The following is a 16,207-nucleotide window of genomic DNA, read 5'->3' on the forward strand; positions in this document are numbered from 1 at the left end:
GGCACAGTGAGGGAGCAACTCAGAGAGAGCAGCTAAGGCTTGTGGATGGTTGTGGGGAAGAGGAAGGAGGATATTGGCAGAGCTCTGGGGAAGGGACAGAACACACAAGAGGAATCTGTGGGAAGGATCAGATATATTAGATGCCTAATGATATCTATGGTAAAAGGAAGCCAGGGCCTCCAAAGCCTGACCTGGGATGTGCTCTTCTTGAGTGATGGTGAGGTGGGTCCCTCCGATCGACTGAAAAATCTCCGTTTTTTTGTCTTCGTTTTCCACATTCATAAAAACTCGGCAGAAGTACACCGTCTGGTCCTTCTCCTTCAAGCCCAGGATTCTGAGGACTCCGGATGTCTGAGGCTGTGTCCAGTTCAGGATGAGCCGGTCCTTGAAATGCTCATGGATGAAACCCGAGGAGGAGTTGTAGATAATTTCCCCATGGAACTGCTTCCATCTCCAGAGAATCCTCATCTGTGGATTCTTTGCCAACTTCCAGGGGAAGTAAAAGGAGAAGGGAATCTCGATGGAGCCGCCCTCGACACCAGAGAGGCGTTCTGGTTGGATGACACCAAAGGTATTTACTCTGTTGGATCCTGCTGAGTTACCTGGGAAGGTTGGGGAAGAATCTGAAACCACTGCAGGGGATGGAAAGGACAACCCAGAGCTTCCTGAGTCTTCACCACAGGCAGGAGTAGGACTGAGGGAAGGACTTTTCCCATGTCCCACTGTCCAGTAGGGGGCAGGATAGACAGGAAGAGTTGAGCTGGACCCACTCTGAACATGAGCTCTCTCTTGTGGCTCAGAGGACAGGCTGGTTCCTCTAGCAGTCATCTGTCCACACGGCAGCCCACTCTTCCCAGCAGCACTCACTCCTCCTGTGGTTAGGTCCCCACTAGTGAGGTTCCCACCACTCACCAGCTTGCAGGCAGGCTGCTGGCAGCAGTAGAAGCAGGATCCCTCCAGGAAGTGAGACCAGCAGAGCCATCAGGAAGGAGAGGAGGCCCCGTGGAGGAACCCTGGGTGCTAAGGAGTCAGGAGAGAATCAGGGTAAAGTGACCCACTTTCCCTGTGTCTTCTCATGTGGAGGACTGAGTTGGGCCAGGACCTCCCCATCTCCACCTCTTTGTGGCCAGGAACTTCCTTTATCATTCTGGCTTCTTCTTTCCCACGTTACAGAAGAACTGCCCTTGTGGTCACTGAGAAGATGACTGCACCCATGAGCCCAGCCCCCATTTTTTGCTGAAAGAAACAGCCTTGACCTCTGCATGCCAGGCCCTCCTCTCTTCCACCCTGACCTACTGTGTCATGCAGTTTTTTCCCATTCCCTATGCAGCCTGCAATCACTGCTTCCTCAGCTCCCATTTCCTCCACTCCCGCCCTCCCCTCAGTCTGTTTCTCTCTCTCTCTCCCCTCGCGCTCTCTCTCTCTCTCTCTCTCTCTCTCTCTCTCTCTCTCTCTCTCTCTCTCTCCCTCCCTCCCTCCCTCCCTCCCTCCCTCTCTCCCCAATAATCACAGTTAAGAGATTGGCCATTTTCTGCTTACCAGAAAGTATGAGGAAGGAGGTGATGAGGAAACACATTCAGTCCCAGCCCTAGCTTGGTGCCCCACCATTGTCTGCTCTTTGCACTCTTGCTGCCTGTCAGGAACTCCTCACAGAACCCCACGAAAACCAATGCCAAGTGCACAATCTTGCCCTGAGTGCTCGCTGTTGCCTAGTCTGTAACTTCCCTGTGCTTCCTGGTAAGTTACAGACTAGTCTTATTCACCTCGACAGCCACTCCAGAGCTACTCCAGTTTCTGAAGAAGAGTTTTCGCCTCCCACCACCCTTAACACACACTCAGAAGAGGAAACCAAGGGTCAGAGAAGCCCTGGCACATGTCACATGACTGCCACACGGCAGGTGACTTGACTTCAGTCCAGCTGAGTTCTCCTAGTCTCACTCTCCACACTGACTTCCAGCTGCCTGCTTAGTGCAGTCTCTGAACTCCCCTCAAGGCCACGGATCTGCTGCTGGGCTTCAGGGAGGCTGTTCCCACAGAACACTTCAGTGATTCCTTCTAGCTGTGGCTGTTCTAGAACCTTCTTTGAATGGAGTGGGCAAAAAGGGATCAGAGCAGCAATGTGTCAGACATCTCTGAGAGTGGACACAGCTGAGGTCCGTGAATAGAGTCGAGTCGTGAGATGTGGGGGCAGTGGCTGTGGTGGCCAAAGGGCTGGTTCTGTGGAGGTCATCCCACCCTTCCCCATGACAAGGTGCCACCAGCTCCCTGAAGGTCAGGAAGATGTGATTGTACCAGAAGAAATGGCATTACACTCTCTGAATGAGATTTCCTGGCACTGACTGCCTTCTCCATGCTCCCCTGCAGGTGGCTATGCAGCCGCCTCTGTCATGTCTGCTTTCTCTGCCTTCCTCACCCCTTGCTAAGTCTCTAAAGGAAGGACTGGGCCTCTTGAGCTTGCCATTCTCCATCTGCTGGTCTCCAGCATTTTTACACAACAGGCTCTGGTTGGTCCCTCAGGATCCCAGCTGTCCCTGTGCTCAGCCTCACTGCTGCCACCTGCTGGCCCCTCAATCCCAAATCAAGAACTCTGCTCTAATTTTAGGCACTGGACTCAGTTGTATCCCATAGGGACCCTCTTGTGGGACGATTTCTGTCCAGCAGGCTGTAATCAGTCTCCTACAGCGACAACTGCATTTCCCCCAATAGCAGTGACTGGGCTCTGAAGCCACGAGTCTTTCACAGGGAAGGGGCACTTTCTGTGGAAGATCAGGCTGGGGCTGTCCAGTGCACACATGGGGCTTTTACATACATGTGACCATGGGGAGGAGTGTCAGACTGCAGTGTTAGAACCTGGCTGCTGCTCAGGCTGTAGCACAAGTGTGCCCTGCTCCCACAGAATAAAAAAGTGTAATTTTAAAAGCTAAAACATAAATTGGGCTAGGCATGATGGTGCATGCCTTTAATTCCATCTTCGGGGAGGCAGAGCCAAAGTCAGAGGCAAACATGAGTGGATCTCAGTGAGTTTGAGGCTGTCCTGGTCTATTTATCAAGTTACAGGCCAGCAATGGCTATATAGATTTCGTCTCGTAAAAACCAAAACAAACAAAAAAGAAAGAAATTTAAGGTGGAATGTGTTCTGAGTAGTAACGCCTGAGTTTGTCCGCTGGCCTCCACATAGGGGAGCTCACACGTGCACACATGTGCAGTTGAATACAGACACAGACATGTCATGCAGGGAGACACCCATAGCTGATGTGCCCCACATGTCTACCCAGTCCTGATCCTGAGTAAACACGGTCTCTCGAGGCCAGCCTCTGTGACTCTCAGACTCCAGTCCCTGATCATGTCCCTAGCATTCAGACCCCAATTTTATACCCAGCTGTGTTTTCCCATGACAGTGATGGCAGAGAATAGACTCAACCCTTCTTACTTCTGCTGGAACCATCCAATTCCAGAAACTTCCCTCAAATAACACAGTGAAGTGCAGATGGGCCCTGACCCAGCAGACAACTCATAGATGAAAATTGTCCATCTGTCTTCCCATCTGTCACACCATCCACTTTCCCATTCCTTGAGTTTTTATCCCCAGTGGCATCTAAGAGCACCCAGAAGGAACCCAGAGTAGCTGCCTAGATTGGGTCCCGAGAGAGTTGAGGGGATGCTAGAGAGAGGGTGGAGGATGACGACCTGTGGTGTAGACAGGACACTCAGGCTGACCTAGGACATCACAGTAGCACATTTGCCCCGCCCCCATCTGAATCCTCTTTTCTCCCCTTGATGACATCAACATTGTCAGTGTTTCCCAACCTCAGTGTGAGCACCTCCCTGCACCCCTGTAGAGGGGAGCCCCAAGAAGAGACTCTATACCATGTCCTACAAGTCTAGTGAGCAGCTCGGTGACCACATCAGCCACCTACTCCTCTGGATGAAGTCTTCCAGGTTCTGCAGATAACCAAGGCAGAGGAAGGAAACACATGTCATTGGGTTTGAGGTCACATAAACTGAGAAACTCTCAATTTCCTCTTCAATTTTCTATATTGCTTAAGCCAACTATTAATAGTCAAAAATTTATTTTAGTGAATCTAAAGAAAAACTGTTTCTTTAGATTCTCTTGTCTTCAAGTTCTCTGTCTTCATGCAAACTGAACTAATGGTTGGACTGCCTCCATGACCTCTCTTTACTGTTTGGGTTTGGTTAGCTTTGGTTTGTTGGTTTCAAAACAGAGTCTATGTAACCTAGATTGGATTTAGAATCTATAGGTACTAAAAATAGCTTCCAATTCATTATCTTGCTATCTCTACTCTCAGTCATTGAGATTACAGGCTTATGCCACCATGCCCGGATTCCTCTAGTATTTGTTGTTACTGAATGGCTCTGGCTGGGGAACACAAATCCTAAAGAGTCGTAGCCCGGCTAGACCCCATGTCTGCTGCCATCCCTACAGTCATGCTCCCTGCACCCTGAGGGAATTTTATATAAATGATGTTGAGAGTACTGGTTCTGTGTAAGCCTTTGCTGTGGACCCCTTTATTGTTCCTCCTTTTTGAACAATGGAAACTGACATGGCAATTCACGTGATCATTGTAGGAACATGCATGCGGTCCCTTCTCTGTGCCCAGCTGCCTGGAGGGAGGTGATAGTGAATTAACTGTACTGTAGATGACTGGGCAGACGGTCACCATGGCAGCCTGCCTGTGTGAACACCTCAGGGATGCTCAGAGGAGACACCACCCCAGCTGCCAAAATCACTGTGACCACACCTGCTGCTGAGTTGAACCTCAGAGGCTTGGATCCAGTTACACCACAGCAGACATCTCACAGCTGCCCCAGGAGACTAGTCATGAGAAGCCTTGGTGACTTCTCCAACACCCATCCATCTTCAGCTAGTCCTATGGGGATGGGACAGTTTTCCAGTGACTCAGCAAAGGCCCCTGATTGATACACATTCGAGACATTTCATTGATGGAAAAAGATCTGCATCTCTGCAGGACTGTGATTGGTGGATCTGAATCATGCATGCCTGTCTTAGGGTTTCTATTGCTGTCAACAGACACCATGAGCATGGCAGCTCCTATGAAGGAAATAATTAATTTGGGGTGGCTTCCAGTTTCAGAGGTTTAGTCCATTATCTTCATGGTGGGAAATAGTAGCAGGCAGGCAGACATGGTGCTGGAAAAGGAGCAGAGAGTTATCCTTCTGAATCCACAGGTATCATGAAGTGAACAGTATCTACGGTAAGTGTAGCCTGAGCATTGGAGACATATAACCCACCTCCACAGTGACTCACTTCCTCCAACAAGGCCATACCTACTCCAACAAAACTATGACTCCTAATAGTGCCACTCCCTATGGGCATATGGGGGCCAACTACAGCCACACTGCCAAATGCCCATGTACCTCTTCTGGCTGTAAAAGCAGCCTGGGTTTCATTCTTATTGGTCAGTGTGGATGCTGTCCTTATGTCCCAGCATGCTCTTTGGTAGAAGATGACCCACTGACTATCAAATGTTAAGATGGGCTGGACTTGGGAAGGAAGTCTTGACCTAGGGGAGTTTCCAGAGGTCAGAACATCCACATGGCAGGAAATAAGGAAAGAGAGTGTTTGTAGTTGGGCCTGTGAGGAAAGGATACTGAATATGGGACCCAAGTAAGCCATGGTCTGTCACCTGAGGAGGAGCATGGAGAGGCCAGGGCCTGTGGCTGAGATGTCAGTGTCCAGGGAGAACAGGAGTGAGAAACAGGGTTCTCATGCAGTGGTTCTCAGTGTGGACCATGGTCCCTGCCTCTCTCAGTGTCGCTGCTCATGGACACAATCTGCTGTTCTCTAAGGTCTCACATAGGTGTTAAGAGAGACAGGATAGGCATTGCTGGGAGGAAGATATTTATTAAAAATGTTATTAACTCCACAGACAGATAGGTAACAGCAGAGTTGGGATCTCAGGACCAGAGAAGACAAACTGACAGGGTTCCGAGGAAAGGAATTCAAGTGCACATTGCAGAAGTAGGGTTCTCTTCTTGTACCTGTCCATGGACGGATGTTTCACAGCACAGGGTACCGCCCTGCTCTCTGATTTCCAGGCTTTGGTGAAGGAAGGGGTTGAAGACGCAGGATGTGTGGCCACCAAGCCTTAATTCGAATGAAATTCACCACCCTGGTGAGCGATGCTGGCCCCTGGATTTCCATTAGTTGGGGACTAACAGTGCTGTGCCTAATGAGGAGAGGACAGTTTTCTGTAGTCAGTTTTCTACTTGCCCCATTTATATCCCTCAAATGAACGCAGGTCATTGGTCTTGGCTGCAGACACCTTCTCCCACGGAGCTATCTCTCTGCTCCCCACTTTTCTTTTGTCCATTAATATGTAATTTTCAAACCCTTCATTTAAAGTAAACTTAGAAAATGCCATGACCATAATTTATCCCCTTGAAGAATCCACATTATTTTTTTATGACATGGTCTCTCATTGGCCTGGAACTCTAGACTAGCTGGACGGACAGCTCCACGCTTCTGTCTGTCTCTCTTAACAAACTTCCTCAAGCAGCCCCTCACCTGCTCCTTGGGATGACAGCTGCTCAACTGATTGGGGTTTCAGCTTTAGTCTGCTGGCCTGTAGGAGAAGAACCAGTGTCAGTGTGGCAGCCATGCTGATCCGATGTCTGCCTCTCAGCTGTTCTTTGTTCAACATTAAGGGCTGAGGACAGCAAACAGCTCTGTAGCAGCCAATCAGAGAAAGGAATGAGAGTCCCCAGGACCTGAGGCCAATCAGGGACAGGTCTGAGAGTCACCAGGACCTGAAGACAGTCCTCAACTGTCCTGCACAGCACAGCCAATCAGAGGACAGCTCTCCTGTCCACTGCCCCTTGTCCATGTCCTTCTCCTTTTGTTTCCTTCCCCTTCTTGAACTCATGTCCCTTACCTGCTCTCCCCGCTTGGCACTCACCACGCCTCCCTTTTGTCTCCCTGGAAACTGGCTCCCTGGCTTTCCCTCTGAGTGCAGGCTGCTACACCCTGAAGATTCAGTCTTAGGATTTGAATTCCAGTCAGACTTCTGCTGCCTCCCAGACTGCTGCTCTCCACCTCTCAGCTTCTCTTCTTATCCCCGGGGATGAGCCCTTTTGAAAATTAGGGCCTGCTTGTTCAAGTCTGTATTTCTGGGCTTTCCATTACACTCCACTATCCGCTCATCTCTGCTCCTGTCCTGTAGTCTTCTTTCCATGGATTTAAGTCTGATCTGAATCCAGTCTACACTTTACTTTTGTTTAACGTGTGTTCAAGATCTTGTGGAAGCCAGGTTGACCTTCAACTTTCTATGTAACTTCTTAACAGCTTGAACTCTTAATTCTGCCCCCATGTACTCCCATGTACTTCTCAATGCTGGGATTAAGGTGTTCCCTACCGTATTCCCATGTTTGTTTCTTAGAATCCTTTTGATTTTACAAGAGAAATCATTTATCTTTCCAGAAAAGCCATTTGGATTTGAATAGAGACTACATTGACTTTTTTTGCGTTGTAAAGAGTTATTGTATAAAATTTTCCATAATTCAAATGTCCTTACATATTTCAGTATTTTTCTACTTTTCATAATTTTATTTCTGTGCAGTACATATATGTATGTGCACATTTGCATACGTGCACACACATGTGGGTGGTAGAGGACAACCTTGGGTATCATCCTGCAGGAGCTGCCCACTATAGTTTTGGGGACAGGTCTGCCCTTGATGGAGGTTCGCTGGTTGGGCAAGCCTGACACCATAGTTAGCCTCATGGATCCTACTGCACCTTTCTGTCCAGTATCTGCTGACGTAGTCAACTTTATCTGTGAACCCTAAGGATGGTACCCATTTTTTTGTGTTTATGGGTGAACACTTCACCAACTGATCTGTCTCCTGGCTTCTCTGCCATTTTTCTCAGCAGTGTTTAGTTTTTAGAGTACAAATTGTTCACCTCTCTTAGTGTAGGTTCTCCCAGACATGTTCTTTTCACCTGTGGGTTATTGCACACCATGTCCTCCTTTTGTATAGATACCATATTCCCAACGCAAACATATCTCTCTCTTCACGGTCGCATCTCCTGTGAGATGCTGTCCCTGAAGGCTGCTCTACCTCAGACCTTGATTAGCAGCCACAGCTCTTTCCAAATGAGCAGTTAGCCCCTGGGGCTCCTGCGGGCCCCTTGAATTCCTTAGGAGCAGGCTGTGTTCATCTGCACTTGATCCTCTAATTTCCAGCTGGGACTCTAAGGAATTAGGAGCAGATTCAGTCCTGGTTGAGTTCAATTCCTTTCTGTCCTCGTGTTCTCTGGACCCTGTCCCACACGTTTCCTGTGATGGCTGTTCTTGTCAACTGGACTGAATCGGGAATGAGCTATAATCCAGTAATGAAGGGTCACACTTGTGATCTGGATCTTGAGGGAGGAAGACAGCATGCCTTTGATCCAGACCACGAGGCTGGAAGGCACTTTTCACCTGGGCCACACCTTCTGTTTTAAGCTGGTGCAAGGACAAGGGAAGCTGGAAGGGTGTCCTTCATCTGCCAGCACTCACCTCCGTCATCACATTTATTTCCATAGTCAAAATTCCAGCAGAGCAGCTGAGACATCAGCCTCGTGGGACTGAGAAGCTACTGGCTCCTTGGTCTTTCCATTCACAATTAGTCATTGTTGTATGGCAGCCATAAGTCATTCCAATAAATTCCCATATATTCATTATATTCAAAAATATATTTCACTATATATTTATACGTATATTCATTCCATAAATTCTGTGAGCCTAGAGAACCCTAATACACTTACCAATCTCCATGTCCCACAACTGACAAAACTCAGAGGTAAGCTCAGGTGAGAGCCTGTCCTGGTCCACTCACCTTTTCTTCCACCAGAGGAAGATCAGCATCACACAGACGGGGGTTATGAGCACAGCCGTGGCCACCACCACCCCACTCGTGGCTCCTATGTTCACAAGTGAAGGATTCCTCTGGCCCTCTGTGTCCTCCAGGCCAGCTGTGGTGTCTGCAGAGGTGACGTTGAAGGGGCTCTGCATGGTGGTGCTGACTGTTGGGGAGAGATGAGGAATGAGCAGGGATGAGGAAGGATGGGGGTGAGTGTCACATCTGTCTCCTCTGTGGGAGTTGGGATGGGGAGCAGCTGTTAGAAGTTCACAGAGGGGAACACATGCTGAAGGCTGAGACTCCAGGAGAGCAAGCTCAGTGCACACCCTCCACCTGTCCTGGCTGTGTGTCCTCAGATTTACATTTAGTCACAGATAATTAAGTCATAGAAATACAGTTGTTTTGGTCATAAATGCATGGAACAAGCAGATGTCTCAGTCTGTATCATGATTGCTCTCAGGAAATTTAGACCCCGAGTTTGATCCCTAGAATCCATTTGAAGAGCCTGGTGAGCTGGGCATGACCTTTAATCTTAGCCCTAGAGGCAAAGGCAGGCAGATCTATGTGAGTTAAAGCCAGCCTCTCTATGTATATTTAGTTCCACACCAAACAGTGTTGAGTGAGTTGTGTCCCAGTAAAAGGAGGTGGAGACAGGCATGTCCCTGGGGCTCGCTGGTTAGTCAGCTTAGTCTATTTGGCAAACTTGAAGCTAGTGAGTGACCCTGTCTCAGAAAATAAGGGAATGGCTCCTGAGTGTTTCCTCTAGCCTCTGAATGCATATGAAGAATTGTCAGTGCTTGGGGAACAGAAGCCAGGGGTAAATGCAGTCCCAGAAGCCAACCCAGTCCTGAGACACTGGCAGACCAGTATTGAGCCACCAATCCTATTCAGAGCTAGCAATCTCCATCAGAACTGGAGTGGGACAAACCAGCTACCTAGGACAGAGAGCAAATAGCTCCACCTGGAGAAGAAGCCAGAAGTAAATCCAGTTCCTGGAGCCAACCCAGTCCCGGGACACTGGTGGATCAGGTTTGAGCCAGCGACCAGATCCAGAGTCAGCCATCTTCACCAGAACAGGTTGAAGTCCAAGCTAGGGACCTCTGCATGAGGAGATCCAGGCCAGGATTTACTGAAACAGTGCAAAGCTGGCAACCTAGGCCAAAGTAGGCCTGAGACAGCAAACTCCAAGGAAGCACAGCAAAGCACAGGAACACTGAGCTATCTCCAGGAACACAGAGTAACCAATGGGGTAACTAGAACTGTGAAACTGACTTACAACAAGGAATAACCATCTGAGGTTTGGATTCACTGGCACTCAGAAGATTATTCAACAGAATCTTAGACATCCCCAACCACACCTATTAGAGGAAAAGAAGAATAGAAAAGGTAAGATTACATACTACACCACAAGAGCAACACAACACCAGTAAAACCTAAAGACCCCTCAACAACAATATTTGAACAACCAAAAATGGATGATCCGGAAGTAGATGACCTAAAAAATAACTTCAAGAGAATATTTGAAATTCTTAAAGATAAAATGAGATATTCCCTTAAAGAAATTGAGGAAAAGACAAAGAAAAAATTGGAGGATATCAGCAAATCACTTAAAGAAACCCAAGAAAAAGAAATTAAACATATAAAAGAAACCATTCAGGACGTGAAAACTGAAATAGAAACAATAAAGAAAACACAAGCCAAAGGAATTATAGAAACAGAAATCATGAGAAAAAGATCACAAACGCAAGCATGAACAGCAGAATACAAGAGATGGAAGAGAGAATCTCAAGCGCTGAAGATACAACAGAGAAAATAGACTCATCAGTTAAAGAAAACATTAAATCTAACAAAAGCTGAACCCAAAATATCTAGGAAATATGGGACACCACTAAAAGGCCAAATCCTAGAATAATAGGTATAGAAGGAGAAGAAATTCAACTCAAAGGCACAGAAAATTTATTTAACAGAATCATAGAAGAAAACTTTCCCTACCTAAAGAAAGATAAGCCTGTGAAGATACAAGAAGCTTAGATAACACCAAATAGACTGGATCTAAAAATAAAGTCCTCTGGCCACATAATAATCAAAACACTAAACATACAGAGTAAAGAAAGAATCTTAAGAACTGCAAAGGAAAAAGGCCAAGTAACATATAGAGGTAGAACTATCAGAATTACACCTGACTTCTCAGTGGAGACGATGAAAGCCAGAAGGTCATGGTCAAGTGTTACACAGGCATTAGGAGACCATGGATGCCAGCCCAGACTGCTATACCCAGCAAAAAATAGAATGACAAAACAAGATAATCCATGACAAATCTAGATTTCACCAATACCTAGCCACAAATCCAGCCCTACACAAAATACTAGAAGGAAACTCCAAACCAAGGAAGATGGCTACACCAACAAAAACACAGACAATTGATGATCTCATCACAGCAAATCCCAAAGAAGGAAAAATGCACAAATTAACATCACCAACGATTGAAAACTAAATTAACAGGAGATAGAAATTACTGGTCATTTATATCCCTTAATATAAATGGACTCAGCTCACCTATAAGAAGGCACAGACTAACAGATTGGATATGAAAACAGAATCCATCCTTCTTCTGCATACAAGAAATACATCTCAACCTCAAAGACAGACATTGTCTCAGAGTAAAGGGTTGGGAAAAATATACCAATCAAATGGAACTAAGAAACAAACACGTGTAGCTACCCTAATATCTAACAAAATAGACTGCAAGATAAAATCAGTCAAAAGAGACAAAGGTCATTTCATATTAGTTTCAGGAAAAATCCATCACGAGAAAATTTAAATACTGAACATCTATGCCCAAAATATAAGGGCACCCTAATATGTGAAAGAAACACTTATAAAGCTTAAATCATATATTAAACCCCACAAACTAAAAGTGGAAGACTTCAACATTCCCCTCTCACCACTGGACAGGTCAGTCAGAAAAAAAATGAACAGAGAAATAAGAGAACTAACAGATGTTATGACTCAAATGGACTTAACAGACATCTATAGAATATTCCATCCAAACAGAAAAGAATATACCTTCTTCTCAGCTCCTCATGGAACCTTCTCAAAAACTGACCACATACTCAGTAACAAAACAAACCTCAACAAACACAAAAAATTTTGGAATAACCCAATGTACCTTATCAGATCATCATGGTATCAAACTAGAAGTCATCAGCAATACTAATTCCAGAAAACCCACAAACACATGGAAATTAAACAATGCTCACCAGAATCATCAATGGGTCAAGGAAGAATTAAAGGGAGAAACTAAAGACTTCCTAAAGTTCAATGAAAATGACCACACAACATACCCAAATTTATGGGACACAATGATAGCAGTGTTAAGAGGCAAGTTTATAGCACGTCATGCCTACAAAAAGAAGCTGAAAAGATCTCACAGTAGTGAATTAACAGAACATTTGAAAACTTTAGAACAAAAAGAAGCAAACTCACCTAAAAAAAAACTAGAGGGCATTAAATAATCATATGGAGACCTGAAATCAACAAAATAGAAAACAATACAAATAATCAATGAGACAAAGAGCTGGTTCTTTGAGAAAATCAACAAAATAAACAAACCTTTATCCAAACTAACCAAAATGCAGAGAGAGAACATCCAAATTAACAAAATCAGAAATACTACCACTACCACCAAAAAAAAAAAAAAAACCGGAGTTTACAAACACTGGTCATTAATATCACTTAGTATCAATGGGCTCAATTCACCTATAAAAAGGCACAGGTTAAGAGAATGGATACAAAAATAGGATCCAACATTCTTCTGTTTACAAGAAACACACCTTATCCACAAAGACAGACATTACCTCAGAGTGAAGGGTTGGGAAAAGGTTTTTCAATCAAAAGGACCTAAGAAACAAGCGGGTGTGCCTATACCAATATCTAACAAAATTGACTTCAAACTAAAATCAAAAAATGTAGAGCTCAATAAAAATCAACAAAAAGGAATTGTCAACACTTTCACACACACAGACACACACACAGACACACACACACACCTAAATTAACAGACCCTCATGATCACACATACAATATGCACAAAAGGTATAACAGAAAATATATAATTTTGATCCTAGCTGTCCACCTCAGTACAGGGCAGCATACATTCATCCGCTCTGCAATCCTCACTAAGGTCAGTTTCCACTTTTATCTGTTTGGAAACACTAGACCACCAGTTCCCAGACTGGGGTTGGCTACCCCCCCACCAGTGGTAGAATATGATATAACAAGCAATCAGATATATACAGTATGATTCATAACAGTAGCAAAATTATAGGTATGAAGTAGCAATGAAAATAATTTTATGGTGGGGGGGGGTCACCACAACAAGGTGAGTTGTATTAAAGGGTCTTTTCATTAAGAAGGCTGAAAATCTAGGCCCAAGAAGCATCTCCTTTCTCTTCCATCCCTGAGCCCTGGCAGCTGTGGTTAGACATTACATCAGGCCAACATGGCGGCCGTAGAGACTGCACAAGAACTGTGCTGTGGGCGTCCTCTCACAGGTTGGCTTTAATCCAGTCAACAGCCACTGCTGGATGTGTGGCACAGGCCTTTATCTCAGCACTCGGGAGACAGAGATAGGCAGATTTCTGTGAGTTCCATAACAACCAGCACTAAATGGTGAGATCCTGTCTTATAAAAACCAAAAGACCAACATATTAAAAAAAAGAGCAGCAGAGCAAAGTTGTGATCAACAAGGAAGCACACAGAGTCCCCAGCTCCTGCAGGGCCATTTAAAGGGTGCAGGGGTAATAGAAACATAATTTTCCACACAGTGTTCCCAGTGCATGGGTCTTCAGTTACTTCTGCTTCAGCGGAGAGGCAGAAGACAGAGCAGCCACATCATAAAAATGGAGACTTTAGTTCCCAAGACCCTTGGGCCTGTGTATGAGAGGCTGAGGGCTGGAGAGTAAGGAAGGAGAGAGGGGAGTTGGGAAATGGAGATTTATATAATGGAGTTGTTGGGAGAAATCCTACAGAGCTACACCTGGTTTGATTCCAGAGTATTGTAATCTAGCCTTAATCTGCCTTTTATGACTGCTACACTTTGTCTCCTGTGCCCTTTATATGATTTTTGCCTGAGAATTTTCTGAAGGTGCAAAGCCTATGCAAACTTGGTTGAAGCAGTGCTCAGAACACCTCAGGTATTCTTCATCTGAGGATTTGGTCAGCTTAGATGGGAGGTGTTGGGCTGTGAAAATCAACTTGCTAAAAGATGTAAGTTGGAGAACAATAAAAGGGTCCTTCCCTAAGCTACAGGGGTTCAATCTGAAGACAGGCAACCCCTGCAGCTAAAAGCATTAGAATCATCCTTGAGGTACCTTATCTCTTGATTTCCTGAACCAGAGAGTGGATAGGGATAGGTGTCCTGGGAGCTAGGATGAGACACAGGGGACTGTGGTGACAGATGGCAGTTAACAGTTGGATTGTAGGACACCTACTGCTGATCTGGCCTTAGCTTTGAGCTGTGTGGAGATGCTCCATATGGGGACCAACTGGAGCCCTGACACAGGACCAAGTGAGTCAGCTACATCCTGGAGATATCAACCCACCTCGAGATCTCAGGGAAAGGGAAAGTGACCAGGACTGCAGTGTTAGTTTGGACAGAAAGGGGATGAACTAGAGGAAAGGCCTCATGCTGAGATATAGAGTGAGTTGGGGTTCCATCTGAGCAGAGGATGACAGACAAGGTCAGAGGACACAGCAAAGACTTGTCACAACCACAATGGAAAGATCCTGTTCACAGAGTTCTGGGCAAAGCCAAGGAAAAGGAATATGAAACCAATGTCAGAATTCTGGAGTCTGAGGTGACATCAGGAGACAAGGAAGCCAGAGGCATCAAAGACTGAGCAAAGGTGGCTCACCACGAGTGATGGTGATTTGGGTCCCATAAATAGACTGCACCATCTCCATGCCTTTTGTCGTTTTCAGATGAACTCGGCAAAAGTACACTGTCTGGTCCTTCTCCTTCAAGTCCAGGATTCTGAGGACTCCGGATGTTTGAGGCTGCGTCCAGTTCAGGATGAGTCGGTCCTTGAAATGCTCATGGATGAAACCTGAGGAGGAGTTGTAGATCAATTCCCCATGGAAATACTTCCATCTCCAAAGAATCGTCATCTGTGGATCCTTCGCCAACTTCCAGGGGAAGTAGAAGGAGAAGGGGATCTCGATGGAGGCGCCCTGGACACCAGAGAGGCGTGCTGGTTGGTTAACACCAAAGGTATTTACTCTGTTGGATCCTGCTGAGTTCCCTGGGAAGGTTGGGGAAATTTTATGTCTCTACAGGACTTGGAGAGGACAACCCAGAGCTTCCTGAGCTGTCATCCACAGACAGCTATGTGACATAGGGCAAGACTGTCCCTTGTCTCACTGTCCCATATAGGACAGGAAAGACAGAGAAAGGCTGGGTTGGGCCCACTCTTAGGATGAGCTCTCTTTGGGGGCACAGAGGATAGGGTGGATCCTCTAGACACCTATCCACGTGACAGCTCACTCTTCCCAGCTTCACTGGCCCCTCCTCTGGTTAAGGTAGAGTCCCTGCTTGCAAGGTCCCCCCACTCACCAGCTTGCAGGCACAATGTTGGCAGCAACAGAAACAGGACCCAAGTCATGGCCTGGTTCTCTCCAGGAAGTGAGACCAGCAGAGTCATCAGGTGGGAGAACAAGTTCTCTGGAGGGTCCCTGGGGTGGTCCGGAGTCAGGAAACAATCAAGACAAAAATGATCCCCATCCCCTGGTCCGTATGTGGAGGACTGAGTGTGGGCAGGACCTTCCTATCTCCACCTCCTTGAGATCAGCAACTTCCTTTATTATTCTGGCTTCTTCTTTTCTTTGTTGCAGAAGATCTGCCCTTGTGGTCACTGAGAAGATGACTGTGCCCTTGAGCCCAGTCCCCATTTTGGGCTGGAAGATACAGCCTTGACCTCTGCATGCTGGCTCTTCTCTCTTCCACCTTGACCTCTTTCTTCTCCATTCTTTTCCATTCCCTATGCAGCCTGTAATCACTGCTTCCTCATGTCCTGTTTCCTCCACTCCTGCCCTCCCCTCAGTCTGTTTCTCATTACGTCCCCCATCATGTTGGTTGTCTGTGTGTCTGCCTCTCTATCTCTCTCTCATAATCTCAGATAAAGAAGTGGTCATCTTCTGATCATTTCAGACACCATGAGGCAGGAGGTGATGAGGAAACACATTCAGTCCCCAGCCCTAGCATGATGGCTCCACCCTCATCTGCTCTTGGCCCTCTTCGTGTCTTTTGGGTGCTCTTCATAGCACC

At 46.3% G+C, this 16,207-nt stretch overlaps 2 protein-coding genes across 10 annotated transcripts in view; both read right to left on the minus strand.

Moving 5' to 3' along the window:
* Positions 1-16,207, minus strand: part of LOC126495346 (paired immunoglobulin-like type 2 receptor alpha) — an 80,113-nt gene that overhangs the window by 37,473 nt on the left and 26,433 nt on the right. The window contains exons 1-3 of one of the 7 annotated variants that reach the window (XM_050132943.1): positions 1,540-1,720; positions 913-1,020; positions 192-602 (exon numbers count right to left, since the gene is read on the minus strand). The exons of 2 other annotated variants lie outside the window; for them this stretch is intronic. In XM_050132943.1, the coding sequence (XP_049988900.1) occupies positions 192-602; positions 913-1,020; positions 1,540-1,576 (556 nt within the window). In that variant the 5' untranslated portion in view covers positions 1,577-1,720. Of the gene's footprint in view, positions 1-191; positions 876-912; positions 1,102-1,539; positions 1,723-16,207 lie in introns of those variants that run through there. 4 more of the 7 variants (XM_050132952.1, XM_050132948.1, XM_050132949.1 and 1 more) reach the window with 4 other exon arrangements.
* LOC126495347 (paired immunoglobulin-like type 2 receptor beta-2) lies at positions 5,881-15,683 on the minus strand. 3 transcript variants are annotated; one of them, XM_050132954.1, is made up of 5 exons: positions 15,497-15,683; positions 14,799-15,185; positions 8,860-9,046; positions 6,548-6,605; positions 6,066-6,209 (listed from the first exon to the last, which is right to left on the minus strand). In XM_050132954.1, exons 1-4 carry the CDS (start codon positions 15,582-15,584, stop codon positions 6,593-6,595), a joined length of 675 nt encoding a protein of 224 aa, XP_049988911.1. In that variant the 5' UTR covers positions 15,585-15,683; the 3' UTR covers positions 6,066-6,209; positions 6,548-6,592. The 3 variants fall into 3 exon arrangements, with proteins under 3 accessions (XP_049988912.1, XP_049988910.1, XP_049988911.1); XM_050132955.1 differs by lacking the exon at positions 6,548-6,605 and having other exon boundaries at positions 5,881-6,209; positions 14,799-14,990; XM_050132953.1 differs by lacking the exon at positions 6,548-6,605 and having other exon boundaries at positions 5,881-6,209.

Source organism: Alexandromys fortis, unplaced genomic scaffold, assembly GCF_014885135.2.
Source record: "Alexandromys fortis isolate MF-2015 unplaced genomic scaffold, M_Fortis_MF-2015_v1.1 scaffold_484, whole genome shotgun sequence".
NCBI lineage: Eukaryota > Metazoa > Chordata > Mammalia > Rodentia > Cricetidae > Alexandromys > Alexandromys fortis.